Below are 24,290 nucleotides of genomic sequence, written 5' to 3'. Positions count from 1 at the left end.
GTTTTCCTCCTCGCTGATCCATGAGCTGGGGAGATGGTTCTGCTGAGGGGCATAAAGGCGGTTAATGGGAAGGGTGGGCCCCACAGCAGCCTGCTGGGCCACAGTTCTGATCCTTGGGGAGCTAGCAGACGGGGAGTCCAGGACTACGCAGACCCAGCATATGGATGGAGGGATCAAAAAGGTTCTGCCTGAAGACAGAAATTTGCCACAAGCACAAGTCAGAAAAGAAACCAGGGACCACATCCAGGAGAAACCTCACCACTTGAGAGGGAGGCAGGAGCAAGGTCTTCAGGGGATGCTGAAAAGCAGGTAGCAGAGACGGGATGGAAGGGTGACAACACTAAGAAGCGGGCCAGCCAGCCAGAAACAGATGCAAAGGTGGTTCTCAGGGGGAAGGTGGAAGACGGTGGAAAGTGAAAGGATAAAGTCACACGATTGCAGGGTTTCTAACCCAGAGCTAGAATGCAGGACATAGGCCTCTGGCTACCAACGTACATACTCAAGGGTTTTTTTTTTCTTTTAAGAAAAAATCTTAATCTCAGCACTTGGGATCTCTGAGAGTTCGAGGCCAGCCTGGTTTACAGAGCCAGTTCCAGGACAGCCTCCAAAACAATACAGAGAGCCTTTCTGGCGATGATGACCTCCCTACGAGAACATGCCTCTCTCAAAGGATCTCCTTCATCCCTCTCCAGAAGAGGAGAAGAGGAAACACAAGAAAAAGCGCCTGGTGCAGAGCCCCAGTTCCCACTTTATGGATGTGAAGTGCCCAGGATGCTATAAAATCGCCATGGTCTTTAGCCATGCACAAACACTAGTCCTGTGTGGTGGCTGCTCCACTGTCCTCTGTCAGCCTACGGGCGGAAAAGCAAGGCCGGCAGAAGGATGCTCCTTCAGGAGGAAGCAGTGCTGAAAAGGACCTGACTCAAGATGAGTGGGAACCATCCCAATCAACACATTTTGGATAACAATAAATACATAAATAAATAAATAATAAAAATTCAGAAAACCCTTATCTCAAAAAAACAAAAAAAGATTTATTTATTATGTATAGTCTTCTGTTTGCATGTATGCTGCACACCTAAGAGGGAACCAGACCTCATTACAGATGGGCGTGAGTCACCAAGCGGTTGCTGGGAATTGAACTCTGGAAGAGTAGCCAGTGCTCTTAACCTCTGAGCCATCTCTCCAGCCTCATACTCAAGGTTTTTGCTCAGAGTGGACTTTAGGTATTCTTGCCAAATACACATAGGATTTAGGAATGTATACATGTATATAGTTTTGGCTTTTTGAAACTGGTCTTAAACTTTTTGGCAATCTTTCTGTGTCAGCCTCCTGAATGCTAGGATTACACATGTGTGTCACTGTGCCCAGTTTTTTTACTTACTTACTTTTATTGCATTTATTCATTTGTGTGTATGTGTGTGGCTGAGTGTGTGCCACGGCACACCTGTGTAGGTTAGAAGACAACTTACACGAATGTTTCCTGGAATGTGGGTTCCAGGGATCAAACTCAGTTTGTCTGTCTTGGCGGCAAGCACCTTTACCTGCTGAGCTCTTTGGTTGGCCCCCAGCAGGTTTTATTTGGAATAAGTCCTTCGGAAGGCTTCTCAGTCTGTGAATATGCTGGACCGGCATGGGAGAAGGCATACCTCCAAAGAAACAGGATCTCTCCCGGGAAACAGGCAATGAAGATTTGGGCAGTGGCCCCACCTTGCTCTGAGCCTTGGGGATGGCCCAGGGCAGCTGGTGCCAAAAGAGACAAAAGATATACCTCCCCCATAGTACAGGGAACAGGAGAAGAATGAGAGAAGAAAGACAGGCGCGGAACAGGGAAGGAGGGAGGAGGCCCAGGGAGGGGTGTACGTGAATAACAACACTAAAACGCGCCGCTGAGTCCCCGGAGAGAAAGCTCTGAGATCAGAGGAGGCAGGACAGCTTCCAGCACTTGCCCTTTCCAATTTCCAAGTGCAAATACGTTTCCTCTGGACAATAAAGGGCCTGCCATCCCATCACAGGCAGGCAGGGCTCTCCTGGAAAGATAAACAGTGCCTTCAGTGAAAAGTTCCCGGGCACAGGAGCCAGATCCCCACAGGAAACCATCCGTTTTCCTCTGGACCTTCATAGGAAAACCCTTCTCCGGAGAGCAGATGCGAAAAGAAAAAACAGGTTGTCAGCAGTTTACACACACCAAGAAGGTGAGTGGGAGGTAAGTGACCAGGAGAAGACAGAGAACAGCTTTCCTGAAGAAGAAAGGGTTCCAACCCCGGATCCAAATGGCACCTACTGCTGACTCTCAGGTACACTCATCCTCATGGCCACAGGAAAGCCTGATCAATCACTCAGCTTGTACCTGTTGTGACCTTCAGAGCACCACCCCTCCCATTCTCTCATGCAAATGCTCCATATGCAGATCTCTAGCCACACTGATTACTACACACCACACTCTGGGTTCACACCCGTGCATTCTCTCAGGGTCTCAGGGGAGAACTGGCATCCAACATGCGCTCTGTCGGAGATCACTGAGTGTGCAAGCGTTGGTTAAGGATGAAAGTCCGATTGCCCTGTGTAGCTAGCCTGTTGCTCTAGTGACCTCTCAGCATCATCTCCTCATTTCCACAACAGCCAATAGTCTGTGCTAACGGGCCAGCCACCACAGAACCCAGACATCCACCTACATCATTCTAGAGGCAGCTTTGGAGTTAACTTTTTAAATTGCAATGCATATTTAAACTGTCAAGTGGATGGCTGTCTGTGGGCAGACTCATCTGATCAGACGGAGGTTCAAAGGGAAGAAAGCCTAATCTCCCATGAAGAAGAGGGAATTCCACCAGCAGATGGCCTTCAGACTTGAATTCACCCTTCCCCAGGTCTCCAACTGCAAATTATTGATTTACCAGGCTTCTACTCATGTATAACAATTATTTAAAATGAACCACCCATTAAACACAGACACAGAGACAGGAAGGAGGAAAGAGATTTCTATATAGCTATTCCCAGTTATTTTTTGTTGCTTGGGAGTAAAGACTCCTAAGTGAAATTGGGGTGGCCTTCTTGATGATGCAGCTTCCTTTAAGTCACCCATGGTCCTGTGAGGAACCCCAATAAACTACTGGTCTACAAGCCAGACTTGGGTATAATCATTCTTTGTTGTCAGGACTCTATGTGGACTGAATAAACATTTTTCTTGTCTGTGCAGGAAAAGTCACACAGCACACACACACACACACACACACACACACACAGTAATATAAACACACAAATGATGTGTCATGTATAACCCCTCCCCATCACATTACCCCAAGGCTACTAGCAGGTGCCTCCCTCCTTCTCCGCCAGAGATGTCAGTATGAAAGAGTGTACCAACTCAAGCTTGACTCATTTTGAAAAGATACAGTTAATGTATCTTTGACATCTTTTTTGTTTGTTTGTTTTTACGACACAGGGTTTCTCTGTATTGTTTTTGAGGCTATCGGTCCAGCCTGGCCTCGAACTCACAGAGATCTGCCTGCCTCTGCCTCCCGAGTGCTGGGATTAAAGGCGTGTGCCACCACCGCCCGGTGTATCTTTGACATCTTAAACCTTGAAGAAAGTATGCTTGGCGTATTAGTTTGCTTCCTCTTGCTGTGACAAACATTATGACCAAAAGTGATTTGGGGAGGACAGAGTTGGTTTGGCTTATACATGTCAATCACATCCATCACTGAGGGAAGGTGAGGCAGGAGATCAAACAGAAGCTGAGATGGGATCCAGAGAGGGATGCTACTGACTGGTTTGCTCAGCCTGCTTTCTTATGTAACCAAAGACCACCTGCCCAGGGGCGGCACTGTCACAGTGGGCTGGGCCTTCCCACCTCAATCACTAATCATGAAAAGGCCTCACAGGACAATCTGGCATGGGGAATTCCTCAACGGAAGTTGCCTCTTCCCAGGTGACTCCAATTTACGTCAAGATGACTGAAAACTTAACCAGCACACTGGGTCTGACACTACCTGTGGAAGGCCAATTACATATTGTGCTTCTTTAAAGCATATGGAGAATGTCAAGCAGATGACATGTTGTGTATATTAATGTGAATTAAGAAAATTGTCTCTGGCGGGGCAGTGGTGGTGCACAGTTTTAATCCCAGCACTCGGGAGGCAGAGGCAGGTGGATCTCTGTCAATTCCAGACCAGCCTGGTCGACAAGAGCTAGTTCCAGGACAGCCTCCAAAGCCACAGAGAAACCCTGTTTCCGAAGGGGGAAAAAAAAGGAAAATTGTCTCTAAGAGATAACAGAACATGCCAGGTGTGTTGGTGCATATCTCTAACCCTAGCACTCAGGAGACAGAAGCAAGTGGATCTCTATGAGTTTGAAGCCAGCCTGGTCTACATAGCAAGTTCTAGACCAGACAGGGAGGGCTACATACAGAGACCTGTCTTAATACAGACTTTTAAAGGTGACAGAACAGAGAGGTAGTGGTGCCTAGCACGGCTGGAGGGTGGGCGCTGACTTTTATTTTACAGCCAGAAGAGAGTGAATATGCTGGGCTTTTCCGTAGCCACCGTCTCTATCACTGTCCTCCCCGCAATACACCGTTTAGCCTTCTGAGCTCACTCTCTGTGTTTACCCCATTTTATTAATTCTCCCAGCCCACATGTCATCATTCCTCATCAAAGAGGTGGCCTAAAAGTCACTCCTGTTGGAATCTCTTCTCAATCTCCATGCTCATCTCAGCAGAGAGTAAGAATTTTATGGATGATAGTTGACAGTGACTAATACAGATGCTGTCCTTAGCCGCGCTTATTGATTGCCAGTTTATCCAACAAGTATTTATTGTGCTAGGAGGTCCCTGTGCTCGCAAGGCTCACTGCCCATTATAGATAAGGGTATTCTCTGCCTGGTACAGAATGTTAGTGTCAATGGCATCACCCAGGAGTGGTGAGAACACACGAACACAGAAAAAACCAATGCATTTGATTTTCTGAAGGGGGAAGGGAAGAGAATGGGAGAGTAGGAGCTAGAAAGCAGGCCGAGGAAGAGAAAAAGTGCAGGACGAGGAGGAAGTTTGCATGAAGGGGACATTGGGTCCCCTGGGCAGAGGACACTGCATCAACAATGGCTGGAAGGTACAAGAACTACCTAGCGCCGGAAAGGAAGAAGTTTGGGGCACATGGGGGAGGGGGAAATGAGACTAAAAGAAAAGACTATGAAATGATCTTACTGGGAACTCCATGGATCCCCAGAGTCTGCTCCTCAGCATGGCAGGGAATGATATCAGCTCACCCAGCAGATGGCTGCAGGTGGAAGGACAGAGCTATTCCTTTTTTAAAAATATAATTTGTTTTTATTTTATGTGCATTGGTGTTTTGCCTGCATGTCTGTGTGAGGATTCTAGATCCCCCTGGAGCTGAAGTTACAGACAGTTGTAAGCTGCCATGTGGGTGCTGGGAATTGCACCTGGGTCCTCTGGAAGAGCAGCCAGTGCTCTTAACTACTGAGCCATCTCTCCAGCCACAGCACTATTCTTATTGCAGGAAAATAAGACCTATTTCTTAGTGTTGCCTGTAAGAAAGGGCATGGCAGTTCTCATCAATGGGTCACCCTGGGCCATCCAGGCCTCCATGGTCAGTGGCTGAGGACAGATCCGATTAGCTCCTTGGATATTACAGCAACCTCCTCAGACAGGACTTCCATGACGACAATGGTCTTCAAATTCGCAGCCTCTGGGCACCATCCTGTATATAGTCCCTTCCACTCTAGGACTAAGTGGCTTCACCAGAAACAGCGCCCTCTACTTTCTGGCTAGAATGTCTCTGTTCATGTGTATACCAGCTGCCAGTGTGAGCATGGGCTTGAACTCTTGTGATTTTGGCTGTCACTCTCTTCTAGGAAGGTAGCAGGGCACTGGCAAAGAAGTGTTAATAGAGGCTGGGGATATGTCTCAGTCTGTACAGTGCTTACAAGACCAGTTTGGTCCCCAGAACCCATGTGGAGAAAAGCCAGACCTGGTACATACGCATTTGCAATCCCAGTGTTGGGAAGGAGACAGGGTGATTCCTGGGGGTTGTTGGCCAGCATCATGACCTAGTTGGTGAGTTCTAGACCAGTGAGAGAACTTGTCTAAAAAAAAAATGACTGGCACTGGAGGAATGATACCCAAGATTGTCCTCTCACCTCCATACATAAATACAAAGCACACACATGTGCACCCAAGTACCCCCACAGTCACATACACAAAAGGAGGGCCAACCGTCAAGAAATCCTTCTCCTCCGTCAACAGTCTATAGCATCTTACTGGGCAAACAGCTTCCGTTCTCTGAGCAAAGCAGCAAGCATAGTCTCACAGAGCATCCAGGAGAGACCATGAGCTCTCTGCTCATAGCTACAAAGGCCTGTGAAGTGTTTGCCAAAGACTCCTGTGACTCCAATCCCTAAGTTCACAACATTATCATGCCCACGAGTGTCCAGGTCATACAGGAAAACACACGGCTCTGTGTAGTGATGGTTATTATTAGGCAAGATCACCGTGATGCATGCATTATCCAGAGGGCACCATGAGTTAGCACAAATGAGTGAGCCACAAAAGAGGCTCCCTGTGGTCACTCAAGAACAGAGCACTAGATGAAATGTCAGCTTTTCCTAATTTATGACTAATATGTGTTCAAGGCAGAAAAGCTACGAGTAAGATGGGAAGTAAATCTTCCTGCCGCCTCAGCCATTTGGCTCCTTTTTACAGAATGACCCGTGTTTCCACTTTCTTGTGTATCATGCTACCCATAGTAAACTTGCATGTGCACACACGTACATACATGTATACCTCACATGGATGCACATAATTTTTCCTATGTACTTATATCAAATGTAATTGGTAGCAAGCATATCCACAGTTCTAGAACTTGATTCTTACAAAATGGACAAAATGTCTTAAGATGGATTTATATCAGTTCACAATATCTGATTATTCTTTTTAATCATGGTGTAATAGTTCACTGTTCATATTTAAAAGGGACGTTATAGCCAGGCATGGTGGCACACACCTTAATCACGAGGCAGAGGCAGAGAGGCAGAGAGGCAGAGGCAGGTGGATCTCTGTAAGCTTAAAGTCAGCCTGGTCTATACAGTGAGTTCCAGGACAGCCAGGGCTGCATAGTGAGGACATAGTGAGACTCTGTCTCATAAACCAAAAAAAAAAAAAAAAAAAAAAAAAAAAAAAAAAGAGGAAAGAAAAGACAGGAAGAAAGGAAGAAGAAAAGCTGTGCTTTTTATAATCCTTGGTTTTATAACTGATTTTTCACTTATGTAACTGTACAGAATGTTCATCATTTCACATGTAAGAGTCTATCTTTAGAATACATTCCTAGAGGTACTATAGTATAATTTAGAAGTCAAACGACATGTAAAATTTTGGGTTTCATAGGCATTTCCGCTCTATTCTCTCCAGGGATCTGCAATAAATTAACGCCTGTGCCTGACTCTGGCCGGCTCCTTTGTGCTGTTCAGGTCCTTCACATCAGCACAGCTCTGTCTGGTCACATCTGCACGAATATTTATTTAAATGTAGAGAGCCTGTCCTCTGTTACTCACTTTTCCTAGAAACTTTCTGCCCTCATTTTGAAACTGTTCACTTATGTATGCTCACACAATAGTAGCTAACATGCATATGTCCAGTGTTTTCTGTGTACCAAACATCAGACTTGGCCTTTGTAAATACGTTTGAAGGCTGAATTTATATGCGAGAACCCCAAGGACCTCTGGGGTGTACTTAGAAGTAAGTACTGGGAAGGTACTTAGAGCTTGGTTAGGCTGAATCCAGGTTGGCCTTGGTGCCCTTTGGAGAAGGAAAAGAGAATATGAGGCTCTCTGCTCCATGGGTGACAATCACAGAGGGTAACAGTCTATGAGCCAGTGTGTGTGCCCTCTCCAGGAACCAATTGGCTGGTGCTTTGATCCAGAAATGAGAAAGAAACCCATATGGCTGAAGTGAAAAAAAATATGTCAGCTCATGGGATTATGACTTGACTCTGAGGCACACACTACGAGCTGTTCTTCCCGAAGTAGACCCTTAGATTTAAGGCCGAGTGGAACTTACCAATGCCTAGAGACAGTGACTGTGTAGTTACAATGCAAACCAAGAGTCTGTCCAACCACATGACAACCCTGGCATTTAAGCACAAGATTTATTTTTTGTGATCTTTAAAAAGGACTTTTTACTTATTTTATATAGTGTTCTGACTACATGTATCACTGCAGGCCAGCAGAGGGCACCAGATCTCACTACAGATGGTTGTGAGCCACCATGTGGTTGTTGGAAATTGAACTCAGGCCTTTTGAAAGAGTAGCCAGCACTCTTAACCTCTGGGCCATTTCAGCAACCCTATTTTTGTGAGTTTTAAAAATCTTTTTCATTTGTTTTTGAGACAAAGTATATGTAGACTAGGTTGATCTTGAACTCATGATTCTCTTGCCTCTGCCTCCTCTGTTTTCTAAATCTTTGGTTTGAATGATTAATTGATTCGACTTTCAGGACATCTCATCTGCTAATGTAAATAACTGAACCTTTATATCTTCCTTTGAGTACCATTTTAACTATGCCCAATAAGTTTTTTGAATAGTGTAGTATGTGAGTACCACAGGTTACCAGGATGTCCCCTTTGCTGTTGGACATTTATGCCATGTAAGACACAGAATTCATGTTTACAAAATTTAGAATTTCCATTAAATACTATGGTATGTTCTTCCTTGTTTTTTCTTTTCAAGACAGGGTTTCTCTGTGTAACAATCCTGGCTAAGACCAGGCTGGCCTTGAACTCACTAGATTCACCTGCCTTCAACTCCCGAGTGCTGGGATTAAAGGTGTGCAGCACCACCATCGGGCTCATTCTTCTATGTTTTAAACTACATGTGCAATCTAATATATATATATATATATATACTTTATCTTTGTTAAATTGTCATTTTAATGAACTTTTCTTCTGTAGAAGAAATCACAGTAGATATGGTTTCTGACTAATTGTTATTGAAACATTAACACCATCTCTCACGAAGGAAGCTGACGTAGGAGGTGTCTAAGTTCAAGGTCAGTCTGGGCTACAAAGCAAGAACTTGTCTCAAAGCTAAAACAAACAAAAGGAGAACAGAGGAAAACACCGCAGTTGATGTAATCACGGAATTCTCAGAATTAGTTCTTAAGTAACTTGGTAGTCTGGCTCCCACTGTGCCCTCCCCATCTGCAGCACAGTGCCCACCTGGGTCTCCAGAGCCGTCACTGTTCCTCTCGCTCTCCCCGTCTTCCTGGCCATCTGCATTCTGCTGGGTGTGCTGCAGACTCAGCTTGTGGCAGACCTCAAAGGCCTGTCCCACGGTCCTCACGATTCTCATAGCTTGACTCTGGGGAAGGAAGATGGAAAAGAAAGAGTGAAGGATGCAGACTCCACAAGGATATAGCAAAGGAGGGCGTGGCTGAGGATGTACAAGGGGGCCAGCAGCCTGCACTGCCAGAAGGAAAGGTGGGAAAATCTGAGATGCCTCAGATGTACACGTACTCTAGAAATAGCACCTGTGTCACCACAGCTCTGAAGGGACCGCCAACCGGAAACAGGTGCCACAGGCAAGTGCTCCAATTCTGGACTTTGTCCCATGTGTCCCTTCCAGTATAAAAGTGGTTCTGATACTGTAGAATCTGTCAACCAGCCACTACCAAATGTCCAGTGAGCCCATCAACCTTGGAGGGACTCAGCCATCTTGTTACTTCAAATGGTAAGTTTCCTAGGAGCTCCCGCAGGCCGGCCTCTGTGGGGCTGAGAAGGCAAGGGTAACCGCAGAAGCATCTGAAGACTGGCAGCCACACACTCCCACGGTGGCCAGCAGAAGGTAGAGGCAAGCACTTTCCAGCCTTTCCTAAGGCATTATATACCCAGATCTGTACACCAAGTGCACACAATGGAAGAATCTCTTCAATAAATGGTATTAGGAAAATTAAATATTCATATGCAGAAGAGTGAAATTTGACTCCTGCCTATACCATATATAAAAATTAACTCAAGAGTTGAAACTGTAAAACTACTAGAAGAAAACAGGGCTGAAGCTCCAGGGCGCTGGTCTGAGCAATGACATTTTGGGACATGGTGCAGCTCCTTCCCTGCTATTTAACTTCTTCCTTAGGAGCCCAATGGGAGAGCTCGGAGGCTTCCAGGGTTCTAGTATTTAATGAGGAAAGGTAGGGAGGGCAGAGAAACATTCCCAGATTGTGTTTAGCAACCCAGCAGGCTGCACAGTGGGATCCCTGGGCATGGTTGATCTCAAAGGGGTACCACTGGTTATAAACCTGATGATTAGCTAACTCTCACCACATTCAAGTATTGAAAATGAAAGATACATAAAATATACAGTCACATCCCACTGCGAGGAAAGCCAAACATCGTACCATCATCAACTGTGGGCTAGTTCACTAGACTTTACCTTATGCCCAAGTCAAGCACTAGTCATGTTCTGATGATCTGAGTCAGGTGTGACTACTACCTACTGAGACCATCTAGTCCATTGATAGTATTCAAGACCCCCAAGGTGACGTCAGCAGTCAGGTAGAGTTCATCAGCATGAGGTAGGTGACATTTCACTTCTACTCTAGTACCCAGTGCTTTGACAGGCCTGGGGTCCTGCTGAGGTCATACTTTGATTCATTTGTATGTCTCATGATGTTGAGATTTGTCTGTGTCTCCCATGCTACATCTGTGAACTCCTTCCCACCCCCAAAGCATGAGAACCTGTACTCTGGAAGGCAGGAAACCTAACAAATCAATGACAAGCATGCAAACATGCCCCAACTTTCTACATCTCTCTTTGCTAAATGATAATAATAATGATAAGCCATTTGAGAATCTCATATATTTTGATCATATTCACCCAAACTCCTCCCTTTAACTCTTCCCAGATGCAACCCCCACTGCCTACTCCTCCAAACTTCATGCCCATGCCCACCTCCTCTTTTTTAATAGCTCACCAACTATAATCTGTGCTGTCCATATGCCTTTGTGGGGCCATCCAGTACAGTGTGGGTAACTTCACCAGGAGCTACAGCTTTGAGGAAAGTCAACTGCTCCACCCCTAGAAACCATAAAGTATCCCTAGCTCCTCAGTTGGGGTGGGCTCACAAACCTCTCCCACTCTAGAGTAGCTAGAATATCGACTGCCTTAATCTTGTGCAGATCTTGTGCAGGCAACCACAGCTGCTGTTCCTGAATGCAACTACATCACTTTTGACCATGAGGATGCTCCCTGGTCAGAGATGGCTCAGGAAGCTGCACCCTCAGATAAGAACTCTTGCTGCAGCCTCACTGATGATGCCATGCTCACCTGATAGTTTTCCCTCCCCCTCTCCTTTCTGCAAAGAAGAGCAGGCTCCTACAGCTTCTCAATCTTTCACAGCAAAGCTCATTCGCCAAGTCACTGTACGTGTGGGCTCTCTTCTGTCTGCCACTGTCCCTTACACAGAAGATTTTACTCCCCTCCCCCACTAACTTTTGCAGATTTTCCTTTCCTAGACAGCTTTATATGATGCAGAAAATTCTCAAAAATAAAAATAGGTAAGACTAAGCTTTTGTTTTGTTTTGGAGACAGGTTTTCTCTGTGTAGCCCTGGATGTGTAGTCCTGGAACTCACTCTGTAGACTAGACTGACCTCAAACTCACAGAGATCTACCTGCCTCTGCCTTTAGAGTGCTGGTATCACCACTACCACCCAGCTGAGCAATATATAAAGACCAAGAGTTTAATTCCGTGACTTTCTTATATAAATTAACCCAGAAATCTCACAGAGTAAATATTTTCAAGGAACAGGTCAGTTTTCCCCATCATTCCCAGAGTAAAGACTCAGTTTCCCTCTTTAAAATATAGTCCTTCTCGTTCACCACTCTGGGGGTCAAACTCAGTGAGGTGGCTCCTAACACTCTTCATCAACAGCTAGGTTGAGTCCAGATGCCCTTTGACCTCTAAGACTTTCCTTTTGTCACCACTGAAAAGTGTCTTTAGAGGACTTTATAAGAGGACCTTGGATGTAGAGCAATTACTGGAAGGCAGCCAGCAGGGGCTGATCCTCTCACAGCTACTCTCTGCACTGTTCAATGGGTTCCTTTCTATAGGCTAACCCCACTCCTGATGATTCTAGGCATAACAACTGGTTCTGTTTGCTGCCCTGAAATGCAGGAGTCACACACACTGGGACTTCATAGTAGGCTATGCCTGAACCTAAGAGGGAGCACTCGATTAAAGAGAGGCCTTAAAATGAACTCTCTCAGCAGTTTCCATGAAGACTTTAGGTCTCTTAGATCACATGGAAGCAGCTGCCCAGATCGCATGACATTTGGAAATCAAAGTGAAGGTTTAAAGATTACAGGCATTCCTGCGTACAGCAGAGCCAGCAAGTGAACTATCAGGAAGACAGCCTCTTCCAGTTTTCAGAGATCTGGATTCTCTTTGGGATTTACTAGATTGGGGGGGGGGTAAGGGAAGCATCATTATACCGCATGATTTTTGTACAAACCCAGCTTGGTTTTACATAATCCCCTGAAAGTGCTGGGTGGCACACGGACCAAATCTTCCTGTCCAGAAGCCAATTTGGGCTTAGCAGCCCAAAGCATGTGTGGCCTTGTCGTTATTGAGATTGGCTTGGATACGGCTGCTTTGATGTTTTCAGAACTGGAAAGGAATACCTAACCTCGGAGTGGCTCTCAGCAGCAGATGGAGAGCACGGATGGGGAGCACCGACACTTGCTGGAAGTGCCAATTACAGGCAGTTTTGTGAACATAGGCCTGGAAAGGCAGCTTACCTTAGAACCTGAAGCCTCTGATCCCGCCCATCTCTCTATCCTCTTGATAGAAGCCCTCTCCCAGCCTACGACACCTCCCACTCCAGTACAGAAACCAAGTCAAGATGGATGAATGGCTATTCTCCTCATTACACCTAATGTGGGCTTCAGCATAGCAGCTGTCGATATTTGATAAACTGCTGCAATGAAAGTAGCACCACTCTCTGTGAGCGTGGGCTATCTGCTCAAAGGTAGACAAAGGCTGGTATATTAGCTTTAGGGAGACATAAATCAAATGTTGATTCCTATATTTGATGGGGCCACAGAAAAATCATGTATAATACCATTTCATTGTCTCAGTCTAATAAGCCTGCCGCTAGTTGGCTATATACACATGGGAGTCTTTTCAGTGCTGCGTCCATGTAAATCATGGTTTGATTAGTCAGATCCTAAGGGTGATTTGATAATTGCCGGAATGCTTCTGCATTTCACTGCAAGGTGCACAAGAGACGGAGAGAAGATGGAGCTGCCACTGAAGAGAAAAAGGAGGAAGAGTGAGGGCTCATTCAGTCAGGAAGCCTTGCCGTTGCCCTACCATCCCTCTGGTCTGCTCTGCTCTGTGGATATCTACCTCTTCTTCTGGGCACTCGGGATTTGTCTTCCAAGTACTTCTGAGTTCTAGAGAATTGGCTTCCACAAAGTCAGTTGTGCAATGACTTTTGTAATTCTCACCTGCCACAGCAATAAAGTACAGTGCCTTTATGTCGAACTTACAACCTCAGAATCTCAACAAAAATAGAACTGAATGTCATGTTTCTTTAATGTGTCCTTTAAAGGTATCTCAGAAAAGAGATAGGGAGAAAGCTCAGCTGGGAACGTGTTTGCCACATAAGCATGAGGAATGGAGTTTGATTTTCAGAATATATAAACACACACACACACACACACACACACACGGGAGTTCAGGAGAGGGAGAGAGACAGAGTGTGAGCATGAAACATAATGGCTCAAGTTTATAATTAATCCCAGAATTTGGGAGATGGACACAGGTGTATTCCTTGGGCTTGATGGCTAGCCACCCTAGCCTAATGAGCAAGTTCCAGGCCAATAAAGAGACTCTGTTTCAAAAAACAAGCTGAATGGCACCTGTGGAATGACACCAAGGTTGACCCCTGGCCTCTGCATGGACATAAACACCCACCATTCATGCAAAATAAAATCAAGTGACTACAAGCTAAAGCATGAATATGTTTATATGTGAACATATATATGATATGTAAAGTATTAAGGATTTGAAATAAATGATAGCTGGGTCAGGATTTTGTCCACTATGCTAGTGATGAAATTTGATAGACAAATTTCCTTGGACCATGAATCAATTGCCCAGTATAGAAAGTTTACTTTCAAAGTGGGCCTAACTTTCAACACTGACAGGAGGTAATGGTCATAATCTCAGTGCTGTCAGTAACCAGCTGGAGGACAAGGGACAAGCTAACCCACCTTTCCAAGTGTTACTAGACACTTGTCCCTTTTTGCAATAATTTATTTTTATTTTATGTTCATTGGTATTTTGCCTGCTTGTATATCAGTGTGAGGTATCGGATCCCCTGGAACTAGAGTTGCAGATAGTTGTGAGCTGCCTCGTGGGTACTGGGAATCAAACCTGGGTCCTTTGGAAGAGCAGATAGTGCTCTTAACTTCTGAGCCATCTTTCCAGCCGGACACCTGTCATTCTTTAGTACATGACTGCCATTATCCTTCCAAATCTACTGTAAACTCCAAAGGACAGTTCAGCTTTACAAATGTGGACCCCAGTTTGCTGACAAGAAGCAAGCAACTTCTCCTCACCCAAGCCAACGGAACTGTAATTGCAGGGGAAAAAATGATGTCAAGGAGTTGACTTTGCAGTTGGTAGAACTCCCCGCAGCTCCTGCTAACCGCTAACAATGCCTGAGGAAATGCGCTAATAAGTGCAGCCATGTGCATCAGGCACCGACTGCATCCTCCTGGGGCTGTGAAAAAAAATGCCAGGAGGGTGATATCCACACCCCAGGACAGGTGGAGAGGCTAGGCAAGAAGCTGCTCAAGAGAGGAACAGTCTCAAACGATACTATCAATATATCCCAGAAGGAGGGGAGAACCGGAAACGCCAAGTTACCTGGAAGTCTCCATCAAGGGTGTCCACTACTTCCTAGTGCCAGTGGGAAAGGTGCTGGGACCTCTTCACCCCAACCCTGGCGTGCAGAATTTGCTCCTTAAGATCAGGAACCCCAGTCCACAGCACATACAACAACCTGCATTCCTAACATGCCTTTCCCCTTATTGGATGACTGGAGGACCCAAGCCCTGAGAGGTTCCGGGGTTTTCTCTTCATGCCTCAAGGTTAGTGGTCACAGCCTTCGACTGGGAAGTAGGAAGCCTACCTAGTTCTAATCTCAGTGGCTTCATCTATTCACCGTGTGACCAGGGGAAATTATAACTACCCTGGGCCATTTTTTTTTTTGAGACAGGGTATCTCTGTAGCTTTGGAGCCTGTCCTGAAATTTGTTCAGTAGACCACGCTGACCTTGAACTCACAGAGATCCGCCTGCCTCTGCCTCCTGAGTGCTGGGATTAAAGGTGTGTGTCACTACCGCCTGAATCCTGGGTCCTTTGTTTTGCCGATTATAAATTGTGGACAAACCACTGTTAACCATATAAAGACACTATGGGGGGGGGAATAACTATGTCACAGTGAGTTGGGGCACTCAAAGTTGAGGAGTTCTTTATAGCCAAGTAGTGACTACAATAAAAGCCACTACAAACTGGCCTTGGGAACCAAGGCTAAACCTTAGGTATATAATTTTTTTTGAGACAGGGATTCCCTGTGTAGTCTTTTAACTAGACCAGGCTGGCCTCAAACTCAGAGATCCACCTGCCTCTACCTCTGCCTCCTGAGTGCTGGGATTAAAGGCATGTGTAACTAGCTTCCAGTGAGGGCCCCGCAGCTGCAAGTTAAAATCCCCAAGATGAGAAGCACACTGTTCACTCATGTGAGTGACTAGAGGATGAGCCAGAGGTAACTGTGTTGGAAGCAGGGGTAGGGATTCCTTATAACAGGAAAACTGAGATGCCTGGCCAGTATTCTCAATCAGACAACTCATTTTCTATAGTAAGGGTGACACTGCATTAGAGGTCCGTCATAAGAAACACACAGAGGGACGCGGTGTGATGTGGTACAGTGATAACTAAATCTTAGGCACAGTGAGACACTTACCCAAGGCTTTCCTACGCTGTGATCAATCTGAGAACTTGGAGAGCCTCGGATCTGCTGGCTTCCCATCAACAGGTCTCTAATGTGGCTCTGATGGTCCACAACCATCCTTCCAAGACACATTTCCTTAGGGTCTACAGTCCTTTCTCCCCATCTCTTAAATAATCTTGTGATTTGCCAATTAAAACTCCTTCCCAAGCTATTATCTCCTGAAACCAGAAGGGCTTTGTAAGAAAGTTAAACACTTATTTGGAGGTCGACCAGGATGGTGTGCAAAACCTCCCAGACACACTCCCCACCACTCCCAAATTGGGTTTCCTTTGCTGAACAATTCCTTGCTCTTTCCTGGCTTGGAAACTGGTCCTCCCGTCTAGAGTTCAGCAACAACAGAGCTGACAGTCCAGGCGGTCTGGAAATAATTCTCCTAGCTGCATGGCTGCAGGCCAGCACAGGGCCTGAGAACCAACCTCATAAAGAGCTACAGACTTAGATAAGGGCAAAAGGAATAGAGAAAAGAGAAGAGCCAGAGAATGAGAAGTAGCTCTGAGAGCTAGGAGGTGTGAAAAACAGCGGGGTGCCCGGAAGCAGAGTAAGTGTCCTTGGTCAGCAGGAACTTGACTTAGTACCTAACTCCAAGACCCAGGTTCTTGGTGGAGGTCATTCTCAGACTCTGGTTTGGCAGCAGGACACCCTACTTGCCTGTGCCACCAGACCAGATCCCCAAAACAGCCCAGGATCTCCTTTACCTATGTTTCTTGCTCAAAATCCTTTCATTCTGCATGTTTCCTTGGTTCTAGCTACTTCCCTTCTAGAAGAACCCGGCAAGTCACTTAGTCTGAGTCTCCACTTACTATCTATGAAAATGAGGATAATAGGGCTTATATTTACCTTCCTTATATACACATCATGAAGATAAAATGATATAGACAATTGAGCACTTGGCAAATGACTATGCATTATTTAACTCAAATCTCTAAGTTGTACACAGTCTATGTACAAGACTGTAATCACTGCATAGGTAACCGCTCAACACGAAGTGGGGGGCTCACTCTGGGGTGAGAACACTGCAGACATTCCAACTGATACCCATCAGGGACACTTTGTATTCTTTTCCTCTCTTCTCCTAGTCCCTAAAACCATACATCCCCAGTGACTAGGGCTTATTTCCTCCCCTTCTTCCTACTCAAGTTCCAATACACAGTCTAATATGGACTCACTTATATCTTGTGCCCTTTCAACTGTTATATAGACATTAAGTCTGGCAACCCATCTACCTTCTCATCAAAGAAGTTACTGCTTGTTTCCTGTTCCTACTGCTACCTTCTTTCCAGGTCTAGCACTTCATACCCAATTCTATGACATATAAATGTCATAGCACCACCAGGCTTGGCTTTTGGCTCTAGTTTTTTTTTGTTTTTTAATAAGATTTATTTATTTATATACAGCATTCTGCCTGCTTGTATGCCTGCATGCCAGAAGAGGGCACCACATCACCACATCTCCTTACAGATGGTTGCAAGTCACCATGTGGTTGCTGGAAATTGAACTCAGGACCTCTGGAAGACCAGCCAGTGCTCTAAATCTCTGAGCCACCTCTCCAGCCTCTCTATGGCATATTTTAAAAGGGCCTGAGAGCTGAAGATGTAGCTCAATGATAGACTCATGGTAAAAGGTCTTAAACTCCACTCCTGGTATAATCAATCAATCGATCGATCAAACAAACAAACAAACAAAGGCCTGAAAACAGAGTGTGTTAGGACACAAATCTCCATAGAGAGCATGGCAAGTTAGCAGTGTGTTCCTCTTTCATGGGAAATAAGACACCTATATGATAAAAGTTATGATGGTTTGATTTGGTAATTTTCAGACTATATGATGGTACAAAAGCTATACACACACACATATATGTATATGTATATACACACACAGTAGAAATTATACTTCAAAACTTGATTTTTCCCCTAGATTAATGGTGTACAGTAGGAAATGCTCATCCACTGGACAGTGGCAGTCAGCCATAGCTATTGGAAATGACCAGTCCACAGGTACTGCATTGCTGAGCATTGCTACATTGGATATATTAAACACATCTTCAATTTATAGTATTTTCAACTTAAGATGGGATAATCATGACATAACCTCCATCATGTCAAGAAATGCCTGTAAATTTTGACCTTGTTGGGTTTTATTCGTAGTACCTAAGAATCTACGAACAATGCCTCAAGGTGTAAGAAGGAATGAGCAGGAAGGGGACTGGAAGTCTTAAGGGAAGCCAGACTTAATGGTTTCTCTCTGTAAGAGTAGAACTGTAAGGCTTTAGAAACTACTGTCGTGCTTTCCAAAAACCACACTGTATGGAAAAATAAGGTTCTATAGTCAAATCAGTTTTTGAAATGTTAGATTAAACAAGTTAAAGGGCTTCCTTAATTTCAGGGCCTCTCAAACTTAAATACGATAGTTTTAACATGGAACACTTTGGATGATAAATGTTAAAAAATTCATTTGTTTTTAGAAAATGCTGGTTTTAAGGCATCAGAGAAAGTAGGAAGGGAACAAGATGGGGTAACTGGGATGAATGTAATAGAAATACATTATGTACGTGCATGAAAATGTCATAATAAATTTCATTCTATGTATAATTTATAATTACTATATGCTAATAAAACATTTAAAAAAGAAAATGCTAATTTTGTCTACCATCAATGTATTTTCAAAGAAGCTGAGACTTAGTGGGGTAGCAATTGACTCATTCTGGACTACAGTAGGAGGGCGGCATAAGTTCTAGGTTTTCTACTCCCCAGGCAGGCATTCCAAACCCTAGTTTTGTGTGTCAGGCCCCTGGAGGAATGACACAGAGAGAGGGCACCTCTATAGAAGCGTGAAAATTACATTTACTCAGAGTCAAGGTTGCCATATTAAAAAATTTCCCATGACAACCAATATCATACCCTAAGCTAAGCTAGATTCCCATTTCATGATTTACTAATACAGCTGGGCCACTGATTTACATGCAAGATTGGGGTGAAGGGTCATCTTAGTTAACACTTCTTTCCTGCAAGCTAAGGCCAGCACCATTGCTGGTCCTGTCTATTTGGTCCTCTCTCTAAAGATGTATCAAACAGTAGACCCCCTCTCTATTGCTATGTATAACTAAGTACAAAGTTAAGATGACACTAAACTCAAAGAGGGTTTCATCCTACTGGAGCAATGACAGATGACTAATGCCATGTTGCTAGTTCTGGTATTAAAACATCCACTTGCAAACCTTAAGCAGGGAGACAAGTCATAGCAGATATGTGCTGGGAACATCAGAGAGAAAACTAGCAGAGGACCAATGACAGCTCCCTTACCTTCTTTTTGGATTTAAAGACGTTGCACCTGAAGATATTGCTGGCACCATCTCGAGCAATATAGCTGAAGATCTTCAAGTCTTGGGAATCGTGAGACACGTAGAAGATCCTGCGGGTGGAATGGGAAACAACAACAGGAAAAGACACTAAATATGGTATTCAGTCCAGAGTGTCAACAGCAAACCTCTGATCATGGAGAGGCAGAAGGCAGAATCCACTGATGCCAAGCGATCAAACAAAGTCCGTTTCCTGTGGGATCAAAAAGCCGCTATGCAGGAGGCACTTTCCACAGGCTCTACAAACATGGCTGCTCCTGGGAGGGACTCCCAGCTTTGGAAGAATAGGATGGTAGGGTGTGGAGACCACATTATTATTGACTACATCCTGAGGTAGCAAACCTATTTCAGTAACTAGTCTTTTGGAAGGGTGGGGGCGGTGTTCTCATTTTGTCTGAGCAATAAATCTATATAAATCCAGGGAAATGCACACAAGTTTTCAGACCTGCTCACATTTATTCCCAAAGAAGGAGTCTTGGGAAATTAACAATTAGACCATGTTGGGAAATCTAAGACATTGGCATTATTACAGGTCTCCTGGTGATAGTGACTCCATCCCCTCTTCCCCGGCCTCTACATGAACCAGGCTTCTGCATATTCATCACGAGTCTTGGAAAGCATGGGTAGTCAGGTGCTATCCCAGCAGCAGGGCACCACTGAGTGCTCCTGAGTACACAGGCGTTCCATGCAGATAGCAATACGCGAGAAGGTGTGCTATGATGAAAAATCCACCAGAATAAGGGGCAGAGTATGATGGAGACTGATGTTTTAGAAAAGATGGTCAAACAATGTCACAGTGATTCAGAGACCTAGATGACATGTGCAATGCAATCATGGAGATTTCTGGGCAAACACACTATAAGAAGAGGGAACAGAAAGATTACGAGCCCTACAGAGCACAGAAAGTTCTAGAAGGGCCTGAAACATGACCAGTGTGATTTAAGCAGGATCACAGAATAACCCAAGGTCAGAACACAGATGAAGTCCTGAGCTTGTATTCTAAGTTGAAGACGAGAGGCCACCAGGGGCTCCTGAACTGACAACTAACTTCTTCATGCTTAGAACCCAAAGTTCCCTCTGGCTGCTTGGGGCTCTATGGAGGCAGGGGCAAAGGCGGAGGCAGAAGGAAAAGGGGAAAGAGGGCCTGGAGGCTGAGTCTTAACAGGGGCTGGTCAAAGGTGTTTTTGGAGCATAAAGTGGAACAGGGGAGGTCTGTGGGGGTTAGCTTTGAGTGATTGGAGTACATCAGTTAATGAATTCAACTGGGGGCCAAAAGATTTTCACAATTTTTTTCTCTTTCAATAATAACATTGACAACAGTGGTAATTTCCATAGTAAGTCAGTCTCTCTCTCTCTCTCTCTCTCTCTCTCTCTCTCTCTCTCTCTCTCTCTCTCTCTCTCTCTCTGTCTCTCTGTCTCTCTCTGTCTCCATTTCTCTGTCTCTGTCTGTCTCTGTCTCTGTCTCTCTCTCTCTCTCCTCTCCTCTCCTGAGTCAGGGTCTTGTTATGTAGCCCTAAAACTCCTACATAGTCTAGGCTGGACTCAAACTCAAGGCTATCTTCTTCCCTTAGTCTCCTGAGTGTTAGAATTATAGGTGTACATAGATATATACTACCATGTCTGACAACAGGCCCATTAAAAAAATGGATGTTAAGTATATAAAGAGAAGCATGGAATTTAGTGTCTACAGCTTTGCAAGTTTGTTATTCACTGCACCAGAAGTGATGGAACCATTTAGAAGCTTAAATGTGTTGTCTACAAAGTGGGGCTGTTCATAGAAATATCTTGCGTGGTTATCAAGAAGACAGAATGTTTAGTAATATACCATTTCACTTCTCCTTACAAATTTTGCTCTAAGTAGTTGGGAAACTGGGACTACTTACAGAAATCCTAGAGAAACACTAAAAAGAAAAGTGGGCTGAGACTAAGACCTCTGCAAAGGACCCTGGGAAGGGAGCCACAATTCCTCCTCTAAACTCCTTCCAAGGCATTTCAGTGCGCCTTATGCATATACCCACCACCCTGAAATGACCTTCAAATATGGCTTCCCAGAGAGCTAATCTGATGTTGTTGGGCACAGAGGACCTTCCCTGGCCAAACTCTATTCACATTGAAGGAATAAGCGAGTCCTAATTGAACTCTATGCTCATACAGCAACCCCATCACACATCCTTCTGAAGACTCCAGTTTCTCAAACTCACTGTCTTCTACCTGAATTCACCATCAGCCCCTCCCTGCCATTTTCCTCTGCACAGCCTCGATGAACACAGCATCCACTCAAGGCAGAAATCTAGGGACCAGGCGTGAATCCTTCCTCCACTACTGCCAGGGCCTGCTCCTCAGTCCATTTTCCCAGTGTGTGCTTTTGTACTCATTTTTCAGCTGGATTGCTGCAACATCTTCCCTGTGATGTGTCGCTCTCTATTTTCTACCTCTCTGCCGATCCATTCTTTACAGCGCTAGCAGTGATCTTTTTAAAAACATGTTACGCTCCACTATTTTTAGCCCAAAACCATCTAAAGGCTTCCTACTGTCTGCATGATAAAGCCACCCCCAACCCCTAGCATGGAGTATCTATCCTGTTTCCATCTCATTCCAGAGCCCAGACCTACCCAGGTCTGCAGAGCTAACTGCACACAACCTCTTAAGTTTGCAATCCCTGGGGATGCTCTGCAGATCCTTTAAGGCTTGGATCAGAGAAACCTTCTTTCTCCTCAGCACTCTGAGCTGCTTAAACCCCTGGGGCTCACTTGTGTCATAGCAGGCATCACACTATGACATTTGTACAGAAGCTCTTTGAAGAGATAAGGACTCATTTTGGCATTTCCAGGGCCAGTACAGAGGCTGGCATGTGGGAGACAGGCATTCCCTCCGTCATTAATGAGAACCTGTAATGTAGTCTGCCTAGCTACTCATTTTCCCTGCAGGAAGTGAGGACCAGTTAGTTCAGATGTATCACACATAAAACTCCTTTGATCAAGTTTTTAATTTATTATGTAAAGCCCTTAAGGACTGAGAACTGGATTTAAAACTGATACAGAAGAGATGAATGTGAATCAGCAAGCCAACAAGACACAGAGATATGGCAAGTATGCAGGGGCAGCAGTGAGCTAAGGTTAATGTAACCTTAAGAGACAAAGCTCCTTTTCAGGCCAGATGATCTGGTGACAACCTCTGCATGGAAGCTGTCACTCCTTTTGCACTATAGCTCTCTTGAGCTTGTTGTACCTGAGTTCAGAAGTGTCATGTATTGTCATAAAAGCTAATCTCTATGCAGCCAAAAATAATTATGTGGTGAATGCAGAAAACTTAACTACCAGCAGGACCAAGAAGTAGGAAGCTTTCCCACAGGACCTCGTTCCTCAGCAAATGTCTAGATTCAGAAGTTAAAGGCTCAGCTCTAGACTTCTAGATACAGAAATACACACCAAGAACCTTTATTTTCCATTACTTGGTTTGCTTAAGAACTGTGGATAGGGGTGGTGGTCAAAACTGTGGAGGGAGGAGGAATGTATTTCAGGCATTTACCTCCTCTTTCCTTCTCCGTCTTTCTCCATCTTTATTCTTAAGACTAGGGTGGTTCTGAACCTGCTTCCAAAAGTGTCCTGGTCAATCATCTTACCCTTCACCATAATTATCAAGGGTAGGGCACTGATGTAGATCATTAAAGTAGTAATGGTTCTAAGGTTTTGTAGGGCTTTGTTCCTCTTCAAAGATTTCTTGCTTTCCTTTCACAATATGCATAGAATTATAATTTTCTTATTTAATGAAACATAACAATGAATCTGCACAGATTCCTATGTCCATACACTTTCCACAAAGAGTGAAATGTTCACAGTATCTTGCATAAACTACAGTTGGTATTTATCATCATGTTGGAATTCAGGTGGACAAAAACGATGAAGATCCATAAGATGCCCGCGATAATCCTCCCCTTCTTCCTGGACTAATACTTTACAGGTAAAATTGTGTTTCTATTGAGGGTGGTGGTCACAGAATAAAAATAGAATTTCATATTAAAACAACAACAAAAACCCAACAACCATGAATAACCATCAAGCTTGGAACCCAACATCTCTGTCAGTCAGGATTTGTCAGTGACAGGCAATTCACATCCTGAGAGAGCATCTATTTCCTTTGGGAAGGTCCTAATTACTTGGAAATGTTCCCTTACATTGATTGGAAATCTACACACAGGAATTCAGGGAAGGAAAATGGGTACGAAGGTGGCCCTAGGGTAGAGCAGACCTGGATTTTAGCAGAGGCTCTGCAGTTGGCTGGCTTCCAGGGTTCTGAGCTTAGCCACGTCCCTCCCTGCTCTGGCTCCTGTGAAATGGGGTGGTCATACTGCTGACCCCCATTCACAGTGCTGAAAGAAAGGGTGCAGGGGACTGACTTAGAGTGAGTGGTTGCTAATGGCAGCTTCTCAGACTAGGTCTATATTTTCCACCTTTTTTATATACTCTGACACTTTAACTAAACCTTTCTAGCTGGCAATGACTTCAATATTTGTATCCAACTACCACGTTTATATTTATTTCGTTAATTCCTTTTTAGAGACAAACATTTCCTCTTCCTTCAGTAGCTCAACTAACCCATCCCCAGATCTTTTTTGTTCTGGCAGATTGGTACTGTGGAAAGAATATGAGTTTTGGGACAAGAAAGATCCAGGCTCAGCCAGGCAGTGGTTGCACACGCCATTAATCCCAGCACGCAGGAGGCAGAGGCAGGTAGATCTCTGTGAGTCCGAGGCCAGCCTGGTCTACAGAGCGAGTTTCAGGACAGGCTCCAAAGCTAAACAGAGAAACCCTGCCTTGAAAAACAAAACAAAACAAAACAAAAAACCAAAA

The 24,290-nt window shown here is 44.7% G+C and overlaps 2 protein-coding genes across 4 annotated transcripts in view; one reads left to right on the top strand and one right to left on the bottom strand.

Annotated features, from left to right (window-relative positions):
- The window catches only part of CUNH1orf226 (chromosome unknown C1orf226 homolog), a 311,252-nt gene that overhangs the window by 30,086 nt on the left and 256,876 nt on the right, over nt 1-24,290 (bottom strand). For all 3 annotated transcript variants that reach the window (XM_040737162.1, XM_040737160.1, XM_040737161.1), the window contains exons 5-6: nt 19,385-19,493; nt 9,225-9,366 (exon numbers count right to left, since the gene is read on the bottom strand). In XM_040737162.1, the coding sequence (XP_040593096.1) occupies nt 9,225-9,366; nt 19,385-19,493 (251 nt within the window). The remainder of the gene's footprint in view (nt 1-9,224; nt 9,367-19,384; nt 19,494-24,290) is intronic.
- LOC106021224 (40S ribosomal protein S27-like) lies at nt 559-955 on the top strand. Its single transcript, XM_013114271.3, has one exon. It carries the CDS (start codon nt 656-658, stop codon nt 908-910), a length of 255 nt encoding a protein of 84 aa, XP_012969725.1. The 5' UTR covers nt 559-655; the 3' UTR covers nt 911-955.

This window comes from Mesocricetus auratus, unplaced genomic scaffold (genome assembly GCF_017639785.1).
Source record: "Mesocricetus auratus isolate SY011 unplaced genomic scaffold, BCM_Maur_2.0 Super-Scaffold_100676, whole genome shotgun sequence".
Classification (NCBI taxonomy): domain Eukaryota; kingdom Metazoa; phylum Chordata; class Mammalia; order Rodentia; family Cricetidae; genus Mesocricetus; species Mesocricetus auratus.
Note: the sequence above shows the minus strand (reverse complement) of the source record. Positions and strands in the feature narration are given on the sequence as shown.